The sequence below is a fragment of the Camelina sativa genome, chromosome 3 (genome assembly GCF_000633955.1).
Source record: "Camelina sativa cultivar DH55 chromosome 3, Cs, whole genome shotgun sequence".
In the NCBI taxonomy this organism is placed as follows: Eukaryota; Viridiplantae; Streptophyta; class Magnoliopsida; order Brassicales; family Brassicaceae; genus Camelina; species Camelina sativa.
The window spans coordinates 10,678,307-10,702,572 of NC_025687.1; the positions used below are offsets into that span (position 1 = coordinate 10,678,307).

At 38.9% G+C, this 24,266-nt stretch overlaps 4 protein-coding genes and 1 pseudogene across 5 annotated transcripts; all 5 read left to right on the plus strand.

Moving 5' to 3' along the window:
* Positions 213 to 1,701, plus strand: LOC104776441. 2 transcript variants are annotated; one of them, XM_010500519.2, is made up of 3 exons: positions 213 to 950; positions 1,035 to 1,261; positions 1,585 to 1,701. In XM_010500519.2, exons 1-2 carry the CDS (start codon positions 722 to 724, stop codon positions 1,244 to 1,246), a joined length of 441 nt encoding a protein of 146 aa, XP_010498821.1. In that variant the 5' UTR covers positions 213 to 721; the 3' UTR covers positions 1,247 to 1,261; positions 1,585 to 1,701. The 2 variants fall into 2 exon arrangements, with proteins under 2 accessions (XP_010498821.1, XP_010498820.1); XM_010500518.2 differs by lacking the exon at positions 1,585 to 1,701 and having other exon boundaries at positions 214 to 950; positions 1,035 to 1,493.
* LOC109130420 lies at positions 2,832 to 9,662 on the plus strand (annotated as a pseudogene).
* Positions 11,938 to 15,120, plus strand: LOC104776443. The gene is made up of 10 exons (XM_010500520.2): positions 11,938 to 12,538; positions 12,617 to 12,754; positions 12,948 to 13,136; positions 13,261 to 13,398; positions 13,514 to 13,632; positions 13,717 to 13,849; positions 13,926 to 14,055; positions 14,141 to 14,220; positions 14,302 to 14,442; positions 14,538 to 15,120. Exons 1-10 carry the CDS (start codon positions 12,044 to 12,046, stop codon positions 14,808 to 14,810), a joined length of 1,836 nt encoding a protein of 611 aa, XP_010498822.1. The 5' UTR covers positions 11,938 to 12,043; the 3' UTR covers positions 14,811 to 15,120.
* On the plus strand, positions 15,315 to 19,124 carry LOC104776444. The gene is made up of 10 exons (XM_010500521.2): positions 15,315 to 15,750; positions 15,872 to 16,231; positions 16,322 to 16,537; positions 16,785 to 17,443; positions 17,531 to 17,627; positions 17,730 to 17,783; positions 17,868 to 17,908; positions 17,998 to 18,188; positions 18,303 to 18,577; positions 18,666 to 19,124. The coding sequence occupies exons 1-10, from the start codon at positions 15,472 to 15,474 to the stop codon at positions 19,020 to 19,022; spliced, it is 2,529 nt and encodes an 842-aa protein (XP_010498823.1). The 5' UTR covers positions 15,315 to 15,471; the 3' UTR covers positions 19,023 to 19,124.
* On the plus strand, positions 19,409 to 23,974 carry LOC104776445 (probable phosphoglucomutase, cytoplasmic 1). Its single transcript, XM_010500522.2, has 18 exons — positions 19,409 to 19,590; positions 20,174 to 20,255; positions 20,376 to 20,431; positions 20,799 to 20,912; positions 21,029 to 21,091; positions 21,219 to 21,338; positions 21,429 to 21,529; positions 21,626 to 21,685; positions 21,788 to 21,887; positions 21,981 to 22,138; positions 22,228 to 22,323; positions 22,427 to 22,490; positions 22,580 to 22,661; positions 22,743 to 22,921; positions 23,014 to 23,090; positions 23,199 to 23,331; positions 23,439 to 23,555; positions 23,678 to 23,974. The coding sequence occupies exons 1-18, from the start codon at positions 19,513 to 19,515 to the stop codon at positions 23,747 to 23,749; spliced, it is 1,752 nt and encodes a 583-aa protein (XP_010498824.1). The 5' UTR covers positions 19,409 to 19,512; the 3' UTR covers positions 23,750 to 23,974.

A 24,266-nucleotide genomic window follows, 5' to 3' on the forward strand; every position in this document is an offset into this window, starting at 1 on the left:
AATTTTGTGATTTTTTTTCTAATAAAAAAAGTTAGAAAATTCAGATTGAATCTAAAAAAAAAATCTGTTTGGAATATTTACATATGTATAATTATTTTTTTTTGGTATTATTTTGATTTTTTCCTCCGAAAATTTCGAACATATCACATTTATTTCGTGTATACATTGCAACAGAATGAACTTATCTCACAATCTTAAAACACGGAAACATAACAAAAACACGTACACACAATTCCAAAAATCTCCAAATTTCGCCAAAAAAGTTTTAAGATTTATCAAAAAGAACCCTTAACACCAAATCTTGGTTTAAATACCTCTCTACGCACTCATCAAAATCAAAAATTCGATTTTTGTTTCCCCTTTTCTTCCATCTTCTTCCTTCCTCTTTAAAGTTTCCACCTTTCGCCACCGAAGAGAAAACCCAAATTCTCTCGTCGGAAAGTTTTATTTTCATCTTTATTATCTCCGGTGGCGTTTGTGAATGGTGGAAACTAATCCGAACGGTGATAATCTTAGGCTCACCCTTTCAACAAAAAGGGAGAGCTTTTACATCTCTACAGACTCTGTTTTCTCATTCGGTTCTTGCAAAGAAGGCTGGTACTATCGTTGCATCGGCCTCGACCCGTGACCCATCATCATCATCATCATCATCGTTCATCCTTTGTTGTAGTAGTAGATCTTGTTTTTTTTTTTTAATATAATAAAAGAAAAAAAGAAAAGGATGTTGCTTTACAAGAAGAAGAGTCAGATCGTTAAAGGAAACAGGATCTTGATCAGCGTTACGTTTCTTGGTAGTGCTGGTCCGATCAGGTTCGTTGCTAATGAAGGTGATCTCGTCGCAGCTGTGATTGATACTGCTTTGAAATGTTACGCTAAAGAAGGTCGTTTGCCGATTCTTGGATCTGATTTCAAAGATTTTGTTCTCTATTGTCCATTGGTTGGACCTGGAGGTGATGATTTCTCAATTTACTCTGTTTTCGTTTTTCTAGGGTTTGTGAAAGTTTGGTTTTATTTTATTTTATGTTTTGGTGTAGCTTTGCTTCCATGGGAAGCAATAGGGTCGTTGGGAGTGAGGAACTTTATGTTGTGTAAGAAACCAGAGGAGAAGAAGAAGAAGAAGGTGGAAGGAGACAATGGAAGATCGAATTTTCCGATTAATGGAGCTAGAAAAGGAGGAGCTGGTGGTGGAAGAAGCTTTAAGGCTTGGATTAACAAGTCTTTTAGTCTTAAAGTCTCAACTCATTAGCTCTCTCTTTTGAATGTGTGTGCTCTCTCAACTCAAATTCGTTCTGTGTTTTTTTTTTTTTTTTGGTTTTTGTCATGTTTGAACTTATGATTTGCTTTGTTTCTTATGATGAAGTTGCTTTCAAGAAAGAAAAAAAGTTTTAAGTTCTTTTGGTATTTTGTGTTTCAAATGTGTATTATGCAAAAATTGGTTTTTTTTTTCTTTCAAATTTTGATCAACAGAAATGTGAAAATTTGCATTGCGTTTTTTTAAGTATATTTGACTATGCTAGTGTGGTTCAGAGACAACAAGAAAAACAAAATCAGAATTTTAACAAGGAAATCACAACTTTGATGTAGGCGCAATTTGTGGAATTGTTGTTGGAGTAACTTTATTGGTTATTGAGACGAGATAATAAAAGCGATTTTGATTTCTATCGATATGTTCACTGTTTTTCTGTATTATCTGTTAGACAGTTAGTTAATATGTATCTCTTGGAGTTTATCAATCAACTACTTTTTATTTTATAATGAATTATTGAATTGTTAAGTAAAGTCTATATTAGAATTTGCATACAAAGTCATAAACATGATGTATCCGGTTTATCTTCTCTAATACAAATTTACAACTACATATACTTTTAGAGTATAAAAATTAAATTCACATATTGGTTACATAGAAGTGAAACTATCTATATTAGCCAATATATTGAAGTCGGATGTGACCTTACATCTGAATGAATACATTATCTAAGTAGATTTAGTCGGTAGATTGCGTGAGAAGTCGATCATTAACCCTTGAAAACCTCATGGGGCATTTACTCCAAAGGATCCAAAATTTATCTTCTCAAATTAAACTATCCACGTCTCTCTTTTTTTTAACGTTTCATAAACGCTAGTTTTGAAAATATATGTATGCCTAGACGATCGACCAACACATATAAGAAAAGTTGTTGTAGGGTTGTAGGTGTAGCAAATTAATGACGAGTTCGTGAACGAACAATGACCCCTTCATTTTTGGACGTAGGTATTCGGAAGAAAGTAATAGAAATGAATATACAAAGATGATTTCGAAGTTAACTGAAAGATTTTAAGAAGAACAGAATCCAAGTATCCAACTAAGCTTAACAAACCATTAATGCCTCAAATACAATGCTTTAGACTAATATACTCGAACTAGGGCTTATAAGAGACGGATCAAAATAGTAATGAAACATGTATTACTCATAATACACTCGTAAGTATTTTTTCATAATTTACTGATATGGATGCATGTGATTCGTAAGTTTCAAGACAAAATTAGTAACTTTACTGATATGCTATGCATGTGATTCGGAAGATCCGAGGAAGTTGAGTCCATATACATATTTTTCTGAAATCTAACTCTGTCAAGCATATATTAAAATATCTCAAGTTCTTAATTAAGGTACAAACATGAAGAATCTTTTGGAAGCTTAAGATCTATCAAAAAATCGTTTTACACATTAACCGATATATTTCTGACGTGTTTAATCAAACTTACTAATTTTAGGTGCTTCCGTGATTTATTAATCATCAATTTTTCCTTGCTCAGTTCTTAATTTCAGGTGAATTAGAGGTAACCAGCTATGAGTATAATCGCTGATCTCACCGAAAAACCAGTTTATAAACTGAAAGTGCTGGAGGATTTAACATCAAATGTAAAGCAGATACAAGACAATATATATATTGGAGGAGATACTCACACTAAACGCAAACACAAGATACCTCCAGCGCTTTTTCCATGGGAGATTTGATAAAGAGATATTCAAAAAGAATGAACCGGTGGTGACTTATGAAGATGTTAAGCCATATATCGTGTAAAGAATGTTTATTGAATGAGTTTTTACAATAGTACAGTTGAGGATTATATACATAAGAGGTGAGGGAACCTCTAGGTTAAACCATTATTGTACATTCCTAATCTAGAGATATCATATAATTTGCGTATCAAGGAATATCTCTTACATGCCCCCTCAAGATTAAGGGGTCTTGACCACGCCAATCTTGTGCCGCATGTCTAAAAACTTCGAACGTGGTAATGGCTTTGTTAACACATCAGCAAGTTGATCGCGCGTATTGACATGAGCAACACGAAGCGCCCCTTGTTGTATTTGATCACGAACGAAGTGATAATCAACAGCAATGTGTTTCATACGAGAATGAAACACAGGGTTTGCACATAGAAATGTGGCACTGATGTTGTCGCAGTACACCACTGGTTTGTGCGGTAGATCGACCCCAAGTTCCAGGAGGACGTTGCAGACCCATCGTAACTCCGCAGCGGTGTTCGCAACAGCGCGATATTCTGCTTCGGTTGACGATCGAGCTACGCCTTTATGCTTTTTAGCTGTCCACGCAATGGGGTGATTGCCAATATAGACAATGTAGCCGTTTGTGGAGGTGTAATCATCGGAGTCGCCGGTCCAATCTACGTCGGAATAAGCATGAACAGATAGACGATTCTTTGTAGAGAAGTAAATGCCATGTGTCGTTGTTCCTGCAAGGTACCGAAGTATCCGTTTGGCAGCCTGCCAATGTTCTTCAGTGGGCTTGTGCATAAACTGAGAGAGACGGTTGATGGCATAGGCAATGTCGAGTCTAGTGAAGGCGAGATATTGTAAGCTTTCGACGAGTTGCCGATACTGTGATGGGTCAGGCAAAGGTGTTCCCGAGCAAAGCGTGACCTTCGAACTTGCAGCCATTGGTGTGCTTACGGGCTTTGCATTCTGCATGTTGTATCAGTGAAGCAAGTCGATAGTGTATTTCCGCTGAGAGAGATGGAGACCAAGATCTGTTCGGTGTGCTTCCAAACCAAGGAAATAATTCAAATCTTATGGGTCTTTGACAGAGAATCGATCAGCAAGTAAAGTGAGAATTTTGGTGATGCCTTGTTTGCTGCTTCCTGTGACTAAAATGTCATCAACATATATCAACAAGTAAATGAACTGTGAACCTTGTTGCAGCGTGAATAGGGAAGTGTCAGACAAGTAGTTATGAAAGCCAATGCTGATTAGGAATGTCTTGAGTTCGTTGTACCAGGCTCTGGGAGCTTGTTTCAAACCGTAGATTGCTTTGTGTTGGCGGAAAACGTGGTTGGGGTTGTCGGAGTCAATGAATCCCGGTGGTTGTTCCATGTAGACTTCCTCGTTCAGGGTGCCTTGAAGAAACGCATTATTGACATCAAATTGTTGAATCGGCCAAGCCTTTGACACAACAACATCAAGAACCATTCGTATCGTAGTAGCTTTGACGACATGACTGAATGTTTATGTGTAGTCGCGTCCGTATTCCTGGTTATAGCCTTTGGCGACGAGGCGTGCTTTGCATCGGTGGTGAGAACCGGTAGGGAGGAACTTGTTTTTGTAAAGCCATTTACAGCCGATGACATTGTGATGAGGTTGTCGAGGGACCAACTCAATCGTCCCATTCCGTGCGAAGGCATCAATTTCTTCAGACATAGCTCCTTGCCATCGTTTATCCTTCATGGCCTGAGAAAGCGTCTGAGGCTCTCGTGGTATTTTAGGAGACAAACCAGCATAAAGATTGTACCTGGGATTTGGTTTGACGATGTTGTTTTTGCGGCGAGTCTGCATTTGATGGCGATTAGGCGGTCGGGGAGGTGGCGGAGGTTGGTTGACAGCGGAGGAAGGCGACGATGGAGTCGGTGTGGGTGCGACAGTGGTGCTTGACGAAGACGACAACTGAACTGGATCAGGTGAACCGGCGGCAGAAGATGTCAAACTAGGTTGATGACTCGAGGATGGACTATGAGCTGGGCTTGGTGAATCAAATAATGGGCCGAGACTATTAATGCCATTTGTTGGGCCTGAGTCCAGTGGTGATTGTGAGAGTGTTCGATTGTGCAAAGAGGGAGAGGGTGTGGGAGACATACCTAATTCCGACGGTGACGCAGAATCAACAATCTCGGTGGAACGATTGCCCGAAGGAGTCAAGTGAAGGTCTACGTTCTCAGAGGAATCTCGTTGTGTTGGAGTCGATACGAGTGGCGGAGGGTGTGGGACGGTAAGGATTGCGGGTTGGGTTGACATTGGGGAGGTATGAACCGAGGTATCTTGGGAATGAGGAGTCTTAAAGGGGTAGAGGGTTTCATCAAATTTGACATGGCGGGATGTATAGATTCGGCGAGAGCTTGGTTCGAGGCAGTGGTAGGCACTTTGTGATGGTGAGTAGCCGAGAAAGACACACGGCGTTGATCGATCTTCTAGTTTGTTGTTGTTGTAAGGTCGGAGAAGGGGGAAGCAAAGGCATCCAAAAGCACGAAGCTTCAAATTGTTGGGAGTAGTACCAAACAACATCTCAAAGGGTGATTTCAGCGCAAGAACAGGTGTTGGTAAGCGATTGATGAGATAGACAGCAGCAAGCAATGCATAGGACCAATATGACTTAGGCATGCCTGCATGGGTAAGCAGAGTGAGACCGGTTTCCACTATATGTCGGTGTTTCCTTTCAGAAATACCATTGTGCTATGGGGTGTGAGGAGGTGAGGTGAGATGAGTGATTCCGGCAGACGCAAGAAATTGTCGAAGGGCAATGAACTCGCCACCGTTTCACTATATAGGGTGCCAATTTTGGTGTTGAAGCGGTTCTCAACGAGAGATTTGAAAGGGAGAAAGGTTTCACAGACTTGGGATTTTGTTTTAAGTGGGTAAAGCCAAGTATAACGGGTGTAGTGGTCGACAAAGATAACATAATATTTGTTGTTATCAACAGAAACAATTGGGGAGGTCCAGACATCAGAGAAGATATATTCGAGAGGACGAGTGGAAATAATTGTTGATTCAGAAAAAGGGAGCTTATGAGCTTTATTAATGGAGCAATCAGAACAAAGTGAAGAGGAAGAAACTGAATGTAAACAAGGAAGTGAAAAATTTGAGAGAATTGTTTTGAGAATGGAACTAGAGGGATCTCCTAATCGGTTGTGCCAGTCAGCCATTGATGGTTTGGAGGTGGTGGTCGCAAAGAAGGATTTGATGGTGGAGAGGGAGACTGGCCACTCGTAAAGCTCATCCTTGGTCTTGCCTTGGATTAACGGGATTCCCGAGAATAGATCCTTCACCTGAAACCAAGCAGGAAAGAATTCATCTGAAACCTGATTAGCGTTACACAAGCGATAAACAGATATGAGGTTTTTATGAATCTGTGGTACACATAAAACATTGTGTAAAGTGAAGTGTCGAGATGAGGAGGAGGGAAGAGAAAGGGAGCCCATATGTGTAATAGGAATGCCAGTACAGTCACCAAGGAGAACATTGTCACCACCGTTGTATGGTTGATGGAGTGAAAGGTTTTGCAAATCATTTGTCATGTGGTGAGTTGCACCACTGTCCATGACCCAGGGGCTCGTAGAGGACGTAGAACCTAAAGCTAGGTTGGCTCTTGGTTGCCATGGACGAGGTTGAGACTCCATTTGGTTGTTGTAGAAGCCTTGGCGTGGTTGGAGTTGACGGCACCGTTTCGCGCTGTGACCGTAAATGCCACACAGTTGACATCGCCCCTGGTAACCTTTCATCACACGTGATTCTTAAGAGTCAGATGGAGAGGTGTTGTTCTTCAGCCACGGTGAAGAGGAACGGGGATAAGTACGACCCTGGTTTGGGCGTTGGCGTGAGGCGACATTGGCAGTGATCGGAGCAGGACTGGTGAGAGCATGAGAGGTAGCCATCAGTTTGGCTTCTCTGTTGAGGAGCTTCTCGTGAATCTCAGTGACAGTAGGAGGTGTATCTCGACCCTCCATTTGATCCACGACAAGCTTGTACTCCTCAGGCAGACCATCGAGGATAAACTCAATCTTTGCTTCATGTTCTACCGGTTTGCCAAGTAAGGCCAACTGGTCAAAGCGAGCAGTGAGACCCTGCAGGTAATCATCAACAGATTTTTCCCCTTTGGTGAAGTGTTTGAGCTGGATCCGAAGTTGTTGAACATGTCCCCAACTTGGATTAGCATAGGTGGCCACGATCTGCTTCCACATCTCCGTAGTGGTCTTGGTTTTGGACACAACAGACTGGATGGATGAGGATAGAGTGCCAAGGAGACCACTGTAGATGAGTCTGTCTTGGCGATGCCAGGTTGTATGTTTGGGGTTCGTCGTGACCTGATCGTTGACAGTGATTGTTGGATCCGGCGGAAGGGATGAGCCATCAAGAAAGCCTGCAAGTCCATAGCCATCAAGAAGAGAATGGACTTGAAGACTCCAGATCATGTAGTTGACAAAGGTTAGTTTGTTGATGGGAAGGAGAGAAGATGTAGTATCAACAGTTTCTGCAGCTGCCATAGCGACAGAGAGGAAGAGAAGATAGATCTAGAGAAAAATAAGAGAGAAGCGGCGGAAAAGAAAAAAAATATCTAGGTTCTTGATACCATGTAAAGAATGTTTATTGAATGAGTTTTTACAATAGTACAATTGAGGATTATGTACTTAAGAGGTGAGGGAACCTCTAGGTTAAACCATTATTGTACATTCCTAATCTAGAGATATCATATCATTTGCGTATCAAGGAATATCTCTTACATATCGAACGTGTTGCGAATGGAGAGCCCTCGAATGTCATTTCGGCCAGACCTATCACCTGCTTCGTACTAAGGTAAGAAACAAGAGGTTTTCTTTGTTTCTTTCGTATATGTAAGAATTAACTAAGATCATGATTGTTTTACGTTTGCATGTTTAAAAATATTATATTATTGTTTTGCAAATTCCAAATGTGAAAATATCATGCCCTATAATTCTAAAAATGTTGGTTACGGGAACGTCAGGGGGATCACAAAAGATGATGCCATGGAATGAAAAATATTTAGACACAACTTGACCTTCATGTATGATATTCGGATGCACACTATAAGCAAGTAAGTCCATAGTTCTAATTTCTAAACGAAACTCATGAATGAAATTAAATTACTCATAAAACAAATAAATAAAATCATTAGTTTCTTGTTCTGTCTAGTAATGTGAAAGGTGTGGAGAAAGGAAAGGCGATGATGTTTTACTTCACAAAACTCGAATCCGTCACACCCTCTGGCTTGCCTGCTCGAGTCGCAAGCTGTAGCTATTTAAAGAGCAACTATTTCAAGAACTGTCCATCGAACTGGTATTATACGTACACCAGTGGCCTGATGAAGTTATATTATGTCCAGACTACAAACAGAATCTCTCTGCCATTTGCTTTGTGGTCTGGTTCAAAGAAATGACGTTATAAGAATTGGTTCTATCTTTGCTTCAGTCATGGTCCGAGCAATCAAGTTTCTTGAAGATTCATGGGAGGAGTTGTGTTCAAACATCCGATCAAGGCAGCTCAGCGAGTGGATCACGGACATTGGTTGTCGAGATTCCGTGTCTATAGTTCTTGGTGGGGCTCAGCCTGATCAAGTGTCAAAAACCATTGAAAAAATTTGCAACCAAAAGTGTTGGAAAGGTATAATCACAAAACTTTGGCCAAAAGCTAAATATATTGAAACTATTGTAACAGGTTCGATGGCTCAATATGTGCCCACCTTAAACTATTATTCTAATGATATGCTGTCTCTCATTTCAACGATCTATGCTTCTTCGGAGACTCAATTCGATCGGGTTAAATCTCAATCCTATGTGCAAGCCTGAAGATGTATCGTACACTTTCATGCCCAATGTGTCCTACTTCGAGTTCATACCAGTGGATGGAGATATGAATGACGTTGTTGACCTTGGGGATGTGAAACTCGGATGTTCTTATGAAGCTGTGGTCACCAATTTCTCAGGTGAGCAAGATAGTAAAACAATATGGATTTCAAAAACTATGATTTTATTTTATGTTACGATATTAAAGAAAGTTAATTTTCTCTCTTTTTATAATTTCCTTCAGGCTTGTATAGAATAAGAATTGGAGATGTTCTATTGGTGACTGGTTTCTACAACAAAGCACCTCAGTTTAGGTTTATAAGAAGAGACAACGTGGTTTTAAGCATTGACTTGGACAAAACTAACGAAGATGATCTGTTTAAGGCGGTTAATCGCGCAAAACTCGCTCTTGACTCATCAGATCTCATGCTAGTAGACTTCACTAGCTATGCTGATAACTCCACTGTCCCGGGTATACGTAGTTTATTGGGAAGTTAAGGACAAAAACGAAGACAAAAAGAGCAAGAAGCAAATGGACCTCAAACAATTAGAGACATTCTCGAAGTGTTGTTTACTAATGGAGGATTCATTTGACATTGTTTATAAGATCTGTCGGTTTAAAGAAGAATCAGTAGGACCATTGGAGATAAAGGTGGTGCGTCATGGGACATTTGACTCTCTTATGGATTTCTTCATCTCACAAGGTGCTTCGATTGGTCAATACAAGACTCCAAGGTGCATCAAATCTGGGAAAGCCATAGAGGTATTAGATAAAAGTGTGGTAGCCACATTCTTTGGTACTGGATAGATAATTTTTTGCTTAGTTAGTTGTCAATAAATATGCATGTTTATGCTAGCTACGTATTAGTTTTCTTAATTGTTGGATTTTCTTAATCTGATTTAAATATTACTGAGTGGTTCCGTACGCAAATCCCGAATCATTTTTATAATTAAATCATTTTTTTTTTGTTTGGTTTTAAAAAAGCTAGAGTCTCAATTAGGCTAAGTGATGCGGTTTCTATTGTTTGTTGATCGTTAATTTGCAACCGTCTACGGCTTTCGTATCTTGCATGTTAGATTTTGTGTTTTCAGTTTTTGTCGATAGTTAATAGTACTATGTAGGATGTAAAAGTAGTGAATACAACGGCCAACGGGGTGAACAAATGATTTCATCATCACCCAGTACGTGGTCGCAAAGATGATCCTAGTATCGATTCTCTTGCAAAGACAGTCGCTGCAATCAGTGGTTATATGTTTGTTTGAATTAATTTGGAGTGTACGCTTGCTCTCTTTTAGCCTATAGTCGATACAATGGGGTGCTTGTATCCAGCGAGCAAACAATTCTACCCATATACGTAAATGTGAAAAAAAACAATATCGTAGTGTTTTATTGTTTAGAAAGAATTTTTGTATGAATATATGACTTTAAGCCCCAATCTAGTTGGTCAGACAGCCAATTTTGGGCCTAATTTCAACAGAAACAATCGTATAATTAAGCAATAATATGATGATGAACAAAAAAAAAAAATTATCTCACAGAATGTCTTTTCTTTGTGGTTTTGGCTATGAAAGACCAAAAAAAAAAAAGCCAACTCCAACATGTAATCACGTAGTCTGATCGAAATTTGCGTAGTTATTGTCACGTTGCGTTCACGTACGTACGTACTGATTAGTTTTAAATGTTGATTAGTTTGTCACAAAACGTTAGTAGTGAATTAGTGATGGAGATAGACAATTTAACCACATGCATGATTTTGTTATGAAGCCCTTTAATTTCGTCGTTGACTTTATCGACAAATTATTTGTGTGACTTTCAAATTATTATTGCACAAAGTCACGAACTTCTCCACCGATCACCACCACCGGCACCACTTTCCATTTTTCTCTCTACCTCTAAAAGTCATTTTGAATTATTTTAAAAAAAAAAAAATCTTAAAAATATTCATTCATAGTTTATGCATTTGATTGTCATTTATGATTTATCACTCGTAATTATAAAAGGAAAAAAAAAACTTCTAGCTGATTTAATTTTCTAGATCTGGCTACGGAAAAAAAAAATACATTCACTAAATGCGAATATGAATAGGACATGGTTGACAAATATTACAATGGTGGATGGAAGTATCCAAAGAAACAGTTTTTATTTTTTATTTTTTTTGTGTGCAAAATCTGACTTTTATTTACCTTTTTTTTTTCTTGGCAAAATACGAAAATTTATTTGGCTATTATAAGAGTGAACGCCAACCAAAAACTTTTAAAATTAAGAATTAATAATATCTCCATCTAGATCTAAAAACCAATTACATAAATATGTCCATACCTGTAAAATATCTAGATCCGCGAAATATAGCTAAGATAATTAAAATAGTTTTTTTTCTCATTCAAATTTAAGAACATACTTATTTGGGATATTCTAATAAATATTCCACCTTTTTAAAAACAAACATATAGATTTTTATTACAAAAATACCACAATTTAGTTTTTTTTTCCAAAAATACCACTAAAATGTAAAATTTTCCAAAAATACCACATAATTGAATTAAAGTTCTAATACTAAAAACTAATTCCTAAATTCTAAATACTAAACCCTACACCTAAAAACTATACCCTAAAACTAAATGTGTTAACTCAAACCTGAAAAAAAAAATTCTAAATCGTTAAAAATCAGTTTTTTGTGTTTGTGGTAATTTTGGAAAAAAAACCTTTGTGGTATTTTTGGAAAACAAAACTAAAATATAGTATTTTTGGAAAAAAACTTTTTTTGTAGTATTTAAAGGAATTTCTCTATTTTAAATCTGGATACCAGATTAAAAATATCTATATATTTTATTTTGGATCAAATCGCAAAAAATAAAAATTAGCAATAAAATAATTACCAAACATCTCAAAACTACAAATAATAATAATTACGGAACATCATACATCAGTTTCGTGTTCTTGATTATATTAAACCTTTATTTTTATTTTGGTCAAAAATAAGTAAATGTCATATTATCGACGACGAAATAAAACTTTTTTTTAAAAAAATATAGTAATAATGATGTCATACCATCGAATGAATTGAACCTACATATATACCTCTCCGTTCAGTCATCACGTCGTCTCTTTGTCGTCGTCGCCGTCATTTCTCGCCGGGAAAATCGAAAACACAAAAAAAAAAAATTGAATTTTTAATTTTCTAGAAAAATATGGATCCGATCGAATCAGTGGAGTACGACAACGGCTTTGAAACCACCAATGGTAACTCTCACAACGACCATGGTTGGAAGAAAGTGGTGTACCCAAAACGCAACCGCAAGCAAAAACCGGCGGATCAAGCGGCGACGGCGAACGGTACTGTCACCGGGAATCTAATCCCCAACGGAGCTTTATCCAACGGAGGAAGAGACAACGTCTTCCGTTCTCTCGAGGAGCAAGCTGAGGGTCGTCATCGACGGATCCTCGCGGCGAAGAAGGCTTCTGATGCGGCGGATGTGTCTGATGATGGGAGATCTAAACGGAGATCTAACGGATACGGTGATGAAGACAGCGACAGTGAAATCGCGGCGGGGAAGGGGAATTTGAAGGCAGAGGAAGTTAAGAAACCAAAGGTTAAGAAGGAGAAGAAGCCTAAGGTGACATTAGCTGAAGCAGCTGCTAAAATTGATGTCTCCAATCTCGAAGCTTTCCTCGTTGAAGCTACGGTATGTGTAAATGTATAATTCGCTTGATTGTGATCTTCTCTTGCTATGGACAAATAAAAAAATTGAATCTTTGAATAGGAATCATATGGGAGTCAACCAGAGATTCAGCTAATGAGATATGCTGATTACTTTGGAAGAGCACTCTCTCAAGTATCCTCAGCTCATTTCCCATGGGTTAAAACGTTCAAGGAGTCTCCTTTATCTAAGCTAATCGATGTGAGTTATACATCTCTCTGTTTTGTTTTAAAAGTTTCAATTCATGGCCATGCATCAAGTTTATCTTTTCAATCTACTAGACACAGTTCCCAATAGTTGCATTATGTGTTGTGTGTCTTAGCTAATCATATAGTATTATCGTTTGATGTTGGGTTCTTTATCTTCATAGAGCTGATATCTTCTTCTTCAATAGATTCCACTCTCTCATATTCCTGAAGCTGTCTATAAGACATCAGCTGATTGGATCAACCAACGTCCCATTGAGGCACTTGGAGTCTTTGTATTGTGGGGATTGGATTGTATTCTTGCTGACTTGGCTGTTCAACAAGGAGCTGCCAAGGGCGGTAAGAAGGGCGCTCAACACGCTTCTTCAAAATCTCAGGTATTTTGGTAGCTGTTTGAATAATACCAGTTTCATGGCTTTGGTTTTGTGGATACATCGGTCTGGTTATTGATTTACCATTGCATTTCTAGATTCATCATTGTACGATTCTTTTGATGAATAGGTTGCGATATTTGTGACAGTAGCAATGGTATTGCGCAAGAAGCCTGATGCTCTAACCAATATATTGCCAACTTTGAGGGAGAATCCCAAGTATCAGGGACAAGATAAGCTTCCAGTTATAGTTTGGATGATGGCTCAGGTGTGTGAAGTTTTATTCTTGATATAACAAAGACCCTAAAATTACCAAAACCTATGTTTTTCTTTATGACAGAGATTCTGAAATTTGCTTTCTCTTAATTGATAACTATTCACAGGCCTCCCAAGGTGATATATCAGTAGGCTTGTATGCGTGGGCGCACAACTTGTTACCGGTGGTCAGTAGCAAGAGTTGCAATCCTCAGTCAAGGGATCTTATCCTTCAGTTGGTTGAGAGGTGAGTTAAGTTTTTTCATATGATGTCCTGTTTATGTGTGATAATCATCTATCTAATCTTGGTTTATTGTGTTTTTTCTTACAGGATCTTATCTAACCCGAAGGCCTGGACAATACTTTTAAATGGGGCTGTTAGGAAGGGAGAGCGATTAATTCCACCTCCTTCCTTTGAGATCTTGGTTCGACTTACATTCCCTGCATCATCTGCAAGAGTGAAGGTAAAGTAATATTGTGGCTTCCAAAATAACTGAACGAGGGTTGATTTTGATCTTTAAAAAATGGTTTGACGTGCAGGCAACGGAGAGGTTTGAGGCAATATATCCCTTGCTGAAGGAGGTGTCTCTTGCTGGTGCACCTGGAAGCAAAGCAATGAAGCAAGTCACTCAGCAAATCTTCACATTTGCCCTGAAAGCAGCCGGGGAAGGTATGCTAAACTTTATCTCTATATTCCCACCTACACGTCCGCTAGAAGACGATGCAATAAAATTGTAAATAATGGTTTGATACAGGAAATGTCGTATTAGCCAAGGAAGCCGCTGCAATCACTATCTGGGCTCTCACCCAAAACGTTGATTGCTGCAAACACTGGGTAGGATTCACTCTTTCTTTTCCCACATATGAGTTATTTGTGACTGGCCTTTTACTTTTTGCTTGTGGATCGGGTTAACAGGAGAATCTCTATAGCGAAAATTTGGAAGCCAGTGTTGCTGTTCTTAAAAAGCTCATTGACGAGTGGAAGGAGCGTTCTGTCAAGCTGACTCCTGCGGAAACCCTCACTCTCAACCAAACAATGAAGAGCTTGAGACAAAAGGTTCCAAAACAATGTTCCATCTTTTAAACCTCTTTGTAAATAATTCACCACCTTAAGTACCGTTTCTTATCCAATGATATTTTACTAATCTACAGAACGAGGAAGCTCTTGCCGAGGGAGGAGCCAATGGTGCAAGCCAGTCCCTTTACAAAGATGCAGACAAGTGCTGCAAGGTGATCGCCGGGAAACTCTCAAGTGGTGGCTGCATCAAAAGTATAGCTACCACTGTTGCAGTTCTGGCTGCTGGTTTTGCTGGTGCTGCTGCTGTGTCTGCCAACCCTGGGGCAATGGCCTACGTGAACAACCTAGTGGAGTCGTTGGACCTCAACAAATTTACCGAGACAGTAATGTCAGTGTTGAAGAAATGAAGTGAATACACCTAAGGGGGATGCTAAGCAAGAGAAGCAAATCTCCTTATCGTCGGTGTAGAGAAGTGCTTGAAAAAAAATCGCCCTTTTTACACTCTCTGATTACAAAATTTTGAAACCTGACCGGCATTAGGTGGAGGTTAGGAGGCTAATGAGTGAAGAGAGGAGGTTTCTGTCTTATAATCATGTGTACTTTTGAGGAGTTTGTTCAAAGCTCAAAAGTTGTAGAAGTTGTTGAGACACTGTTTCTAATTTAAGATGTTCTTTGTTTTTCTTCTTTCAGGGAACAATAAAGTTTTATTTTGATTTGTTCTTCAGTTCTTATGTTAATCTCATAACTCGTTTGCTCCATCCAAATCAACATTGCCAAATCTCTTCTGAAGTTGAGAAGCAGTGCCCACAAAAAGCTTTACTTAAAGTCATAAACCAGTGAGGTTGCGAGTTCAATTCCCTTGTAGACCACATTTTTGGTAAAGTATAAACATTTTGGGCCAGAAAAAAACAATTAAAGAGAAAAAGATTAGACCTTTGAAGAATCAGAGAGAAAAGAGAGAGTCGATTCGTCTCAGTATATCTATCACCAAGCGAGAACATTGGAGAAGAAAAAAATCAAAACTTTGAAGGCTCAGAGAGAAGGACGTTCGAACTAATTTACCTTCTTATGTCGCTCTCTACAGTATCTTCCGGTGTGGGCGTTCTCGAGCTCCCATGTTTGCGTCTGTTACCAATCTCAAGCACCCAAATCCAGTTTCTCACTGTCGAAGCTAGAAAACAACCTAGAAGAAGAAGACGAGAGCTCTCCTTTAGCCACTTTCCGGTACTTATCCACTCGAATCTTCATCTCCGTCATGGTTTCTCCGAACTCAATTCAAGTTTTGATCGTTCCCACGGTGGAGAAACTGGACACTCCGATACAACAGAAAAAAGTTCCGTCGCTTCTGTAAGTCCCTCTCATGAGCTCTGATCTCTCAGATTGACTAGTATCAGAAGAGAAAAAAACTTCGATTATAGGTTAAAGGTTAATGCTTTGTGTCTTGTTTGTTGGCGACGTATAAGCTTAGTTTGAAGATGGTGAAGAAGTGAGGAAAAAAAGCTCTTCAAGTGTTGGTGATAGCTATGTGGCCTTGTTTGTTCGAATGCTTGGTTTGGACAATGACCCTCTTGACAGAGAACAGGCCATAGAGGCGCTATGGAAGTACTCTTTGGGTGGAAAGAAATGTGTTGATGCGATAATGCAATTTCATGGTTGTTTGAATCTTATTGCCAATCTTCTTAAGTCAGAGTCCAGCTCCGCCTGTGAAGCTGCTGCTGGGTTGATACGGTCTATAGCTTCTGTGAATCTGTATAGAGAATCCGTTGCTGAGAGTGCAGCGTTGGAAGAGATTACAGCTCTGTTGAGCCAGCCTTCGTTAGCTACAGTGGTATGAAGGCTAATGATACCTAAGTAGTATACTTCTGTTTGTTGGATTTGAATTTGTGATGTTGATTATTTGATAGTTTTGTTTTTCCAGGTGAAAGAGCAATGCATATGTGCTCTGTGGAATCTGACTGTGGATGAAGAAATTAGAGAAAAGGTTGCTAAGTTTGATATCCTTAGGTTACTCATTAGTTTCCTTGAAGATGATGATGTAAACGTAAAGGAAGCAGCTGGTGGCGTCTTGGCCAATTTAGCCCTTAGCCGCTCAAACCACAAGATTCTGGTTGAAGTAGGAGTCATACCCAAATTGGTAAGACCTTTTGGTTTCTGTTCCTAATAGAATCAAATGATCTAGTGATCATTAGTTTTCCATCCATATCCGCTTATCTGTGGCATGTTAGAGTGAAGTGATTGCTAATAATCAAGGGGAGAACTGAAATAACTGAAACAATGTGAAATTGGCTGAGCGTCGCTTAGGGGAATGGTATTTGATATGAAAACTGTCTATTACTTAGTTATACCTCCGTTTGCTCATTACATTCGTGATTGGAATCCAGGCAAAACTATTGAAAGGCGATAATACAGATAACAAAGGGTCTAAAGTTATTAGAAAAGAAGCAAGAAATGTGCTTTTGGAGCTCGCTAAAGACGAACACTACAGAATTCTCGTCATTGAGGAGGGTGTCGTACCCATTCCCATAATTGGTGCAGACTCTTACAAGTCTTTCAGACCGGATCTGTATTCTTGGCCTAGTTTACCAGATGGTATAAAGATCGAGCAGACAAGAAAAACTCCTTCCAGATTTGGTGCCTCTGAGCTACTCCTTGGTTTAAATGTTGACAAGAACGTTGATGACGTAGACGAAGCCAAAATGAAAGCAATTGTTGGGAGGACAAATCAGCAGTTCCTTGCCCGTATTGGAGCAATTGAATTTGAGAAGGAAATTAAATCTGAAGGGCCTGGGAAATCTCAGCAGCTTACTCTTCTTCCTTGTGTAGATGGTGTGGCTCGTTTAGTCTTGATTCTTGGGTTGGCAGACGAATTGGCAGTTACAAGAGCTGCAGCGTCAATTGCTGATGCATCTATCAACGAGGATATGCGGATTTCTTTCATGGAAGCCGGAGCTGTAAAGCCTTTGGTTCAGCTTTTAGCCAACAACAACAAAGAGACTGTTAAATTACCTGTTATCCGTGCTTTGAAAAATTTATCTCTTAGGTGTTTATTTTTGAGAAATCTATTTTTTTTTTTAATTTAGCAGTTTCTCCCAAGAGGTTGTAATTATTTATACCTGATCAAATGCAGCCGCACTGTTTGCCAGAGGATTGAAGCTGAAGGTGCAGTATGGTTTCTTATTAATCTTCTGAAGCAGCCAAAGGTCTCACTTACCCTTACGGAACAGGTCTGACTTCACTTTCTTCCTCCTTTGTTCTTTGATATCTTTTTCCAGGCTATAATGGAATAACTGGATGTGGAATGGTCTTTTGTGAACAACGTTATGCAGATTCTGGATATAGTTGCTCATATCTTAGATCCTAGCAAGGAAATGGAATCCAAGGTGTGTTTAGTTTCCAACTTTTATGAAGGTGTGTGTATTAAAGTTGTTTTCATTTGGCTGAAACTATTTCTCTATATGCTCCAGTTTTATGAAGGGGCGGTGAATGGATCAAAAGCAGACTCCAGGTCAGTCTTCTTCTCAATTTCTTATTTTCTGCTCGTTCTTTTGTAGTTTTAGAAGTATCAGATACTCAATATCTGGTGGGAATGAACAGAGAGGACGTGCTGGATGCTGCTGTTTTTTCTCGGCTTGTCCAGATTGCGAAAACAGCCTCTCCTAACCTGCTAAGAAAGGCAATCTCTATCATCGAGTTTGGTATAGTCACTAATTCAAACATGGACACGATCATCTCCGAGGATATCACAACTGTTATGGATGTTGCTCTCCGGCAGAAAGTCCTGGAAGGTAAAAAGACTTATATCATTAGCTAAAGCTGTTTGAATTCATAGAAGTTGGTTCCTCATATGATTTCACACCGTATTCATGACAACGTACGAGTCTACGTTTTTGGAAATGCAGAACCTGAGAATGAAGCTGAGGAGTTAGAGAAACATCTGCTTGAGTTGGAAGAAGCTGGTTTAACGATTACTGCTGCTTCAAGGCTACTGACCAGACTTCTTGACTCTGAGTGTTTTCGCCAAAGTATGGATACGACGCTTTACACAGAATTACTAAGGAAGATCCTAAGATCAAGCCTCCCTCTACACTACAAAGACTGGGTTGCTGCTTGTCTTGTCAAACTCAACACTCCCTCCTCCCTCTCTCAATCCCTTAACAGCCCAATCAACATCGAGGTACGTCAGTGTTATTAGTTCGGATCTCGATTACTTACAAAACTTTCACCAGGTTTATCTGAATCATCTTTTTCTCATGTATCAAAAGGTAACTCTCTACAAAACGATCCCAAGTCTTGTGGAACAACTGAGCTTCTCCTCATCTCCAGAAGCAAAAGAAGCAGCAGTTGTGGAACTGAACAGGATAATCACCGAGGAAGTTCCAGAATCAACCCAAACTCTTGCTTCACAAGGAGCGATCGAGCCGCTAGTAAAGCTTCTAGAAGAAAGAAACGAGCGGTGCGTTGAAGCGAGTTTATCAGTACTGTATAACCTAAGCATGGACAGTGAGAACCACACAGCCATCATAAGAGCAGGAGCTGCACCAGTATTGAGACGTATCGTTATGTCTCAAAGACCACAATGGGAGAAAGCTCTTCGGCTACTCAGAAACTTACCCGTTTGAGACAAGTTACACAACTTCTTGAAATCACAACTTCGTGTCATGTAAATTTTGGAATCGCTCATTAGAATAATAAAAGATATATATATATATATTTTTTTTCTTTTTGGACAATATGGGATTACGTAGCACGTAACGTATCACGATCAGCAGCATATTCTAGTAGATCCACACGATCCACTAAATATACTGTATTTATTTTCTCTTTGAAATGTTTACGCAAGGAAAAAAAAATTAAACAGCGAATCCAACGGCTGAGATTTTCTTACGGTGTCGTTAAAAAGGTGAAAAAGACGAGAGAAACGTTCCAGTGTTACTCACTTGGCCACACGTGTCGCGGTCTCGTTAGCTTCAATTTTTGCGTAGATTATACTCTCTCTCTCTCTCACACACAGAGCTTTGCTTTTTTTATCATCACTCTCCTTCTCTTTCGTTTTCTCTCTGTAACATTCAATTCTGATCTTCTTCTTCTTCGTCTCCTCTCAAGACGGATATGGTTTTCAAGGTTTCTATCGTCTCTACATCTCCTATTGATGGCCAGAAACCGGGAACTTCTGGTCTCCGTAAGAAGGTTCGTTCGATCGATCTCTGTCTTCTGAACTCGCGAACTCGAATTGTTTGTTGCATCTGGATCAGATCTGTTTAGATTTTCTTAGACTATATTATTACTCTCATCCGATTTGATCTATGCATTGATCTGTATTGATTATGCGATTTAGTGAGTGAGTGATGATGACAAATTTGCGTAAATCTACTATCAGATTTCGTCTTTGGATCAATTTTTTTTCGTTTTATGATGAATGATATATCTGGATCAGCTTATAAATCACGTTATAATCTTTGATTTGCTATGCGGTGAATGTTGATTTGATACAATTTATATACATTACGTGTTTTGAATTGATGGAGACTAGATTTGGATGGATATCTAAATCATATATGAGTGTCAATGACCTTCATAAATAAACACTGACGTTTATAAATAAACACTGTTCTGCAATGTTGGATCTGTTATAAATAAATTTGGGTTGGATCAATTTATAGTTTTATACTATGAATCCAGTGATCATATTTGTTTAATCCACTCTGCAGTTATCAAAATTGCATCTTATGGTGTCTTCTCATTAGATATTTTGGTTTACTTAACTGTGTAGGTGAAAGTTTTCAAGCAACCCAATTATCTACATAATTTTGTCCAAGCAACATTTAATGCGCTTACCGCTGAGAAAGTTAAAGGTGAGATTTTTTCTTACTCATCTTGGTTGCTATTTGAGTGGATGGCTGTTGACAAAACAGTTTCCAGGCAGATATTTTGCTCATTCGAGAAATTCATGAGTATTTGTTCATCTTGTGTAGGTGCCACACTCGTGGTTTCTGGTGATGGTCGTTATTTCTCAAATGATGCTGTTCAGGTAATACCAATGTGATTCCGTGTCTTCGAGAATTTTCTGGATGGAATTGTGTATTACAGTATTAGTGCTCATGTACTTACAGTATCTTGAGAGACTCATCTGTTATGTCGCTACATTAGTGATAGGAAATCCTGCTATTAAGATGAATGCCACGCATATTTATCTTTGTTTCTGTCTCAAAAAATTTGAATTAGAACAGCTATAGAAAGATTAGGGGTTATCTTTAAAGATGATCTATATGACTTGCGTGTAAGCTCCGTTGGCTAAGTTTGTTTGACCCGTTCCTGTTACAGATTCAGTTCCTGCTATTTCATTTAGTTATGCTTACCAGCTTTTCATACAATTTTTGTTTTCCCTATATTAACAGATCATTATTAAGATGGCAGCAGCTAATGGTGTACGACGTGTTTGGGTTGGTAAAAACACTCTTTTATCAACTCCTGCTGTATCAGCTGTGATTCGTGAAAGATCAGGAGCTGATGTAAGATATCCTTCTCTAAGCTCATGGTTGTAGTTGTCGTTGGTTTTGTTTTGTTTTTGTTTGTTCACTATAAGCACGAAATGTATGAGAGACTTAATCCCAGTCTCTGGTTACAGGGATCAAAAGCAACGGGAGGATTTATCTTAACAGCAAGTCACAACCCTGGTGGCCCTACTGAGGTTTGTTCCGTTGTTGTTCTGTCTCTGTTGTGCTCTTCCCCCTTTCGATTGAGCTACTCGTTTCATTTCAGTAAACTAGATATATAGATTGATAAGACTAAGAGTTGATTTGATACCCGTTATACAGGATTTTGGAATCAAATACAATATGGAAAATGGAGGACCTGCTCCTGAATCAATCACTGATAAGATTTACGAGAATACTAAGACAATCAAGGAGTACCCAATAGCACAAGATCTACCCAATGTATCTAAACATTCTGAACAATCCTCTTATTTGGCAGCATATTTTCCATCATCTGTCTTTTTTTAAATCATTGTTGATCTGGCTCTACAGGTTGATATCTCTGCCATTGGTGTAACCAGTTTTGAAGGACCTGAAGGAAAATTCGATGTTGAAGTTTTTGATTCCGCGGATGACTATGTTAAACTAATGAAGTGAGTGCCTTCCCTCAAGATTCCTGAATCTGCTCTTACTATGTTTTATGTGCAGTCTCTCTGATCTTTCTAAAAATATTTTCTATTTCCTTTAAGGTCAATCTTCGACTTTGAATCCATCCGGAAATTGATATCATCTCCAAAGTTTACATTCTGGTATGTAGCTTGCATTGGTTCCCAAACCATTTCCATTTGAGTTTTAAGTTTTGTAATATATGGTCCCTCGCTTAAATGTTATATTTACTTTGTTTCATGAAGCTATGATGCAATGCATGGAGTTGCTGGAGCCTATGCACATCGCATCTTTGTCGAAGAACTCGGTGCTCAAGAAAGCGTATTATTAAACTGCACACCCAAGGTCTTAAATTTGTCTAACCAAGAAATTTCAATCCTTAACTGATTACAAATAAACCTCCAGGCTCACTATTCACCTCAATACAACATTTTGTAGGAGGACTTTGGAGGAGGCCACCCGGATCCCAATTTGACCTATGCTAAGGAGCTTGTGGCACGAATGGGATTAGGTAAATCTGACACCGGAGGTGAACCTCCAGAGTTTGGTGCCGCTGCTGATGGTGATGCAGACCGTAACATGATTCTTGGTAAAAGGTAGCCTACTAATGTTCTTTTAAGTGAGATTTATACATGTAACGGGTTAACCAAGTACTTTTAAACTTAAAATATATCTTTTTTTCTAGGTTCTTTGTAACTCCCTCGGATTCAGTTGCTATAATTGCTGCAAATGCTGTTGGGGCCATACCGTACTTTAAATCTGGTTTGAAAGGTGTTGCAAGGTATTATTATTCACTCGGGATTTCTCTATTTCTAGAAGAGTTAAGTGTATGAAACTCTTTTAATCTATCTTTTTCGCTTACTTTTAACTTCCACTTCTTTTAGGAGCATGCCAACCTCAGCTGCTCTTGATGTTGTTGCCAAAAGTTTGAATTTGAAGTTCTTTGAGGTACATGTCACCTTGCAACTTCTATCCAGCTTCTTTTAATTTTCCTACTCCGTAAATTAGTTCACACCTCTCATAAAATCACAAATCAGGTTCCAACGGGCTGGAAGTTTTTTGGTAATCTGATGGATGGCGGTATGTGTTCTGTATGTGGGGAAGAGAGTTTTGGAACTGGTTAGTTTCTATTTCCACACTCACACATCTTGAATAACTTAAAATCAACGTTTACGGTTCTGAAGGGAAGATCTTTCATAGGATCGGATCATATCCGCGAGAAAGACGGGATTTGGGCAGTTCTTGCCTGGATGTCAATACTTGCTCATAAAAACAAGGGAAATATTGACGGTGACGGTAAACTGGTGACGGTTGAAGACATTGTCCGCCAGCACTGGGCTACTTATGGTCGTCACTATTACACTCGTTACGACTATGAGGTAAAAGTTGCTAAAACTTTTGTGATTGAATTATACCATATTTTGCAGAACAAGTAGTACAATTATTGATAGCTTAAAATTTGTCTCCATAGAATGTGGACGCAGGTAAAGCCAAGGAACTGATGGAGCATTTGGTCAAACTGCAATCTTCAATTCCTGAAGTCAACAAGTACACACACGTCTACTTCTCTGAAATTCATTCCTCTTCTACTTGAACATGCACTCGTCAGTCTGGTACTCTGTTTTCCTAACCTCTTCCTCTCTCATTTTTGTTCAGGATTGTGAAAGGAATTCGTTCAGATGTGGCGAATGTCGCTAGTGCTGATGAATTCGAGTACAAAGATCCAGTTGATGGCTCCATCTCGAAGCATCAGGGAATCCGTTACTTGTTTGAGGATGGATCTCGACTTGTAAGTCATCTTTATCTTCGGTTTTGAGCCTTTAGGCATATCAGCTACCCATAGATCTCTAAGAAAACCAAAACTTATGAATCCTCTGTTGTTCTGTCCATACGAAGGTTTTCCGTCTCTCTGGAACTGGCTCAGAAGGAGCAACCATCCGGCTATACATTGAACAGTACGAGAAGGATGCTTCAAAAACCGGACGAGAATCCTCAGAAGCTTTGTCTCCTCTGGTCAGATGCTTACTTTAAAACATCAAATCCATAAATTGTTTTCGGACTCATTCTTTTTAACTAATACCAAAAGGGGTTTTCTCTCATTGAATGTGGAATTGTTGTTGATGTGTGTTTCACAGGTTGACATAGCTCTGAAGCTGTCTAAGATGCAGGAGTTCACCGGGCGATCTGCTCCAACTGTCATAACATAAGAACAGACTGTCAAGTTGAACGACTCAAATCATACACTTTTGTCTGCGTCAATGGGATGCTGTCTTCTTCTTATACTATTTCTTGTTCCAAATACTTACATTATACGAATAAGTAGTCCCAGGGAGAATTTGTATTCTCTGAATTGTGAACAACCCGGACCAATTTCTTTTGAGTTGTCATGAGGCTTATATGCTTTTACGGATTTGGCTTTCTCGGTTTTAGTTTTGTTTTGTCTTGCTTCCATTTTTTCATGATTAAGGAATGTCATTGCAGTTCCATGGGTTTGCAAGTTTTTAGTCTCTTAACATCTAAACTTCATTGATCAACAACATCCATTGACAAAAGGGTGACAAAATCTCAAAATTTTGTTTACATAAAATGTTTTAGAGTTACCAAGAAGAATACATAGAACACAATCTAAATCGTGTACTGTGTAATTCACCGAGTTTCGCTGTGGTGGGATATTGTAAATTGATTAATGCATGATAAAAATTATGCTATTAGACAAAACCCATA